Genomic DNA, 5,000 nt, shown 5'->3' on the forward strand with positions numbered 1-5,000 from the left:
CACAATTGTTAGGACAATCAACATACACACACACACACACACACACACACAGATAAAAGTAAGTTCAGAACAATACCCTTGGCCTTAGACAAATGCCATCAACATACACAATACACAATACAACACAAATCACACACAGTAGCTCCACATCATCCATTCAGGTCCTAATAAAAGCTGATTATGTGTGTGTCAGGAGCAGGTGCTGTGCAGTCCCCTCTTCAGCCCGAGCCTCACAGCCTTTCAGTCCTTTGTTATTGGACACACGCAGTTACGCTGCGCTACGCTTAACATGATTATCATAGTCTTGGGCTAGACAGCAGGAGTTTACACACACACACACACACACACACACACACACACACACACACAATATGTGTGCATGCATACACATGCAAGAAGGCATGAGATTACCAGCGCAGAAATACAAATGCATGGGCACTTACCAGTAATTTGCAATACTGGTGTTCCAGTTTGGCTAAGGTCTCTGAGTAACTGCTACGGAAATTAGGGGAGACGCTCGACTGCAAAACAAAAGAGCGACATTAATAATTTTATTTTGTCTTCATGAGTCTGAGTTAATTAGCCAGTAAAAGAGTCTGTGTTGATTTGTCTGTGTTTGCTTTGGAGAAAGAGAGACAGAGAGAAGTACAGTGTGTGTTCTTTCTAATTTGTAGTTCTTGGCCTCTAGGGTTGTATATGTGTGTGTGTGTGTGTGTGTAAGAGAGAGAGAGACAGAGATAGTACATGTGAGTGTGTCGTGTGATTGCGCTTGTACCTCATAGTTCCTGGCCTCCTTCAGGCTGTGTAATAACTCTTGGACAGCTGTGTGTATGCTGTGGTGGTCCTGCAGGTGCTGCTCCACAGACGGCAAGTCTGCACCCCACTCTGCCCGTTCCAGCAGGTCCTTCACACACACACACACACACACACACACACACACTGTTGTAATACATCCCAGGTATGCATATAGTATAAGACTGTTGTATACAACCCAGGTATTCATATAGAATATAGCTTCACTGAGCTATTCATATACAGCTGTGTTAACCAGATTCCTTGTATGTGGAAACATTATACTCGGTGAATGAAACCCCATTCTGTGTTCTGGATTCTTACCTGTGTTTCCTCCACCCATCCGAGCAGTTCATAGATGAACCTCAGGCTTCCCTCGTCCTCTGATGATGACATCGCCACCAGCTCAGAGCGGCTCATTGGTCGTCGAAGGAGGCTGGCTACGCCTGCTGCGGCGCCCAGCAAGGTTTGACCGGCCAATGAGAGGGCGTCCCTCCCGGAGCGACTTTGAAGGGGCGCTTCGCCCGGGACCAACCCGGCCGAAAAGTGTCCTTTCCTGTAGACACTGGCGCACTGCAGGCGCAGGGAGACCAGCTCCTCCTGCAGGCACGATATCCTGCAAATGGAAACATGCCAACACAGAGGCACACACACACCCACTTCAGAGTAAGGCTAGACCAGAACAAGCGATTCATGTGGACTATGCAAAGTATGCAAAGAGTGTCTGTGGTTTAATTAGCTAATGAGCACCCATGACCTCAAATCAAATTATCCACCATAACTCACCTCCACAACCACCCCAAAAACTCTGTCTCTATGACACACACACACTTTTCTCAGTAGCCCTCTCGGTGTCTCTCACCTGAAGGCTAGCTGCTCCACCTGGTAGTACTTCTCGTCTCGGAGGATCTGCAGGTCCACGTTCAGCTGTCGGATCAGAGCCTCACAGTCCTGCAGGTAGACGGCCAGCTCCTGCTCGCAGCGCACGTTTCCACCACTCTCCAACTGAGACATGTCCTATCAGAGAGAGAGTCAGACGGGAAGAGGGGGAGAGAGACCCAGAGAGAGAGAGAGAGAAGGGCAAAAAGAGAGGGAGAGATGCAGTGATAGTGGGGGGAAGCAAAGAGATGGAAGGATGAAAGGGGAGAGAAAAGGTAGACAGAAAAAGTGAGAAAAACAAAAATATTAAACCTCTACAACTTTTATATGCAGCACTAGGGGGAAACATCCACACACACACAGACGCACACGCACGCGTTCTGATCCTTACCGCCTGTAACGTGTTTTTGGCGAGTGTCAGCTTCTCCTCGCAGTCCAGCGCAGCATTCTGGATCTTGTTGGCGACCTGCAGCAGGAGCTCGAGCCGGTCGACGGCCGGCCGCAGGGCCTTCTCCCTCTCCAGCATCTCCAGGATCAGCTTGCCCCACGCCTCCTCCAGGTCGTTAGGGTGAAGCCCTGCCGGCAGCTTGATGCGCCCAAACTCTATCCACACCTACAAGAGGAAGATCAGTCATCAATACACACACACACACACACACACACACACACACACACACACACACAAACACCTGAGATATGAGAAATTGACCATTCTTCTGATGAGCATTCTTCGAAGCATTCACCCTTGAACTGGAACACAGCTACATGCTACATTCATTTTCATTTTACACATGAATTATGCATACAAATACTATGCTTTATACTGTATACTGTACATGCACCATAAAGACACACTCCAAACCAAACAACATCAATGCCAGACTGGAAACATTCTCCTGCCCAAAACATTTCCTGGAACAAGAATAAACAATCCAAGTGTCTTGACTCTGTCCACTGTCCTCCCCTGACACGCAGACACACTCTTCCACTAAGTCCCTGTGGCTTCAGCGTCATTCCAGTGTCATTGCTGCAGCGGGTGATATGCATGTGTGCGTCTTTTCAAACGGGCATTCCTGCGTTCTTCTCCGCGGTCTCGCTCTCGCAGGTCTGGTGTCCTTCATTACTCTGTGGTCTCTGACGCTCCTCGGAGCCCCATGATGCAGAGGACGCTCCCAATTTGGCTGCAGAATTCAGGTCATCCATCCCCTTTTCCGTTCCACTCTCCCTCTTTCTTTTCACACTCTATCTCTCTCTTTTTTTCTCTCTCTCTCTCACACACACACACACACACACCTACAAATACCTATGAGAACACACGCACACAGACATACAAACTATTATTTATAAAAATCACTCACCTCCAGCAGCTTGTAAAGGTGCTCAATGTGACCCTTCTCCAGCTCCTTGTTGGGGATCTCTGTCTCTTTGAAATGGACGTACTCATTGTAAAGTGCCTGTGGGGAGAGGACAGGACCGATGATCAATAACCATTTAAAACCACATCAGGTGCTAGAGCATCTCTTTTAACCTCACTGTGACCTGCTGAGACAGACAATACACCCACACACGAAGCACAAAACACAAACAACACACTCAAAACAAGACACAACATTTTCAAACAACAAAGCACCCCCCCCCCCCCCCCCCCCCCCTCTAATTGTTTGGATCTTGCGTCTATCTCAATATGGAAACTTCAGGAGCCATGAGCATAGATACTGTTCTTAATGTGACTGACTAATCTTTGAGTTTCAACCACACACTACACTAAGGCCGCACAGTAAATGCTGACGCCTCTCAGTGGGTATATGTGATGGATGTATTAGGACGACGACTTCATTATTGATCTCACTGCTGGGTGTGAAAGTGCATGGGGCCAAGCGCAACGGCATGTCTTTCAGCTGACCTTGAGCTCGACAGGGTTCTGAGGGAAGTTTTTGTTGGCCATGAGGCTGGTGTGCTGGCGTGTCCACTGCAGCAGAGACGAGAAGCGAGACTGGTACTCTGCCCATCGCTGGTCCACGTCCTGAGAGACAGAGAGCAAAAATAAACAGGTGAGTGACTCAGAGACTGAAACAGGAACAGCGAGAGAAAGGGCAAAGGTAAGCGCGTGCAATATATATATATATATATGGCTATGAATAGATTGATGGACATATTGACTGGCAGTAAGATGGATGAACAGTTGGGCAGCCGTGGCCTACTGGTTAGCGCTTCGGACTTGTAACCGGAGGGTTGCCAGTTCGAACACCGACCAGCAGGAACGGCTGAAGTGCCCTTGAGCAAGGCACCTAACCCCCCACTGCTTCCTTCACGGGATCAAAAGAGTATATAAACTTATATATACTTGAAGAGTTTGATTCCAAAACCACCATTTTCATTAATTTTCATAAATCATTTTACATTTTGTTTTCGCAAGTAATTTCAGTAGAACTGTAATTGGGTATTGTTATTTGATTTATCTTTACTCAATCAAAACAACAATTTGATTGATATTACCTGAACTACACAATTAAATAACATGACTTTTTAATGTTTTTAAAAATTGATATATAGCGTTTTGGTACCAAACTCTTAAATTATACTTATAAGAAAGGTAAGAGCCACTCACGTGTGCGGCGATGCCATCTCCTCCCTCTGGGATCTTGGGGAAGGCATCGTAGATGGAAGAGACGTATGTGATGACGGACTTCTCATCTGGAGAAGGCACGTCCACATCTGAAGCACGCAGGGAGGGCGGAAAACACAGGGAAGGAGGAGATGAAGGCAATGAGTCATAACATATCAACTGGGTTAATACCGAAGACAACATACAGTACGCTCGGTCATCTACTTCTTAACATCTGGGAAGGGTTATACCGGTAATAAAGACCTTCTTTTCTCATGAGTAATGACAAAGTGCACAATGCAATGTTAGAGTACATGAGAATGTGCTTTTGTGCAAACTATTGCATTCATTTCATGGGGCAGTAGACACCCTGTCAAGTACACAGAAAGCTTGAGAAACTGTCAGAAGCAGGAAGCAAGGAACATATGAGATGTAGTAACAGCCTAAGTGCACACCAGAGTGGGGGCAAACAGGGAGGATGGGGGCAAACAGAGGAGTGGGGGCAAACAGGGAGGATGGGGTGGGATTAAGTACCTTCTGCATCCAGCAGGCGGGTTACCCCGAGCGACTCGGCAATCTCAAAGGCCTGCTCTAGGTTGTCACGGCTACTCTGCCGTGCCACCACTTCCATGTCGATCAGGTCAGGCCTGGGGAATGACATAGAAAGAGTGTCAGAGTTGGTGGTGGTGTGTGGTGTGTGGTGTGTGTGTGTGTGTGTGTGTGT

General features: G+C 47.4%; 1 protein-coding gene across 1 annotated transcript in view; it reads right to left on the reverse strand.

Moving 5' to 3' along the window:
- macf1a (microtubule actin crosslinking factor 1a) overlaps positions 1–5,000 on the reverse strand; it is a 190,573-nt gene that overhangs the window by 94,226 nt on the left and 91,347 nt on the right. Inside the window, 9 exon segments of the mRNA XM_042077105.1 lie at positions 444–521; positions 776–904; positions 1,117–1,408; positions 1,655–1,809; positions 2,063–2,284; positions 3,030–3,125; positions 3,575–3,694; positions 4,280–4,386; positions 4,811–4,923. Of these exon segments, the coding sequence (XP_041933039.1) occupies positions 444–521; positions 776–904; positions 1,117–1,408; positions 1,655–1,809; positions 2,063–2,284; positions 3,030–3,125; positions 3,575–3,694; positions 4,280–4,386; positions 4,811–4,923 (1,312 nt within the window).

Source organism: Alosa sapidissima, chromosome 21 (assembly GCF_018492685.1).
Source record: "Alosa sapidissima isolate fAloSap1 chromosome 21, fAloSap1.pri, whole genome shotgun sequence".
Classification (NCBI taxonomy): domain Eukaryota; kingdom Metazoa; phylum Chordata; class Actinopteri; order Clupeiformes; family Clupeidae; genus Alosa; species Alosa sapidissima.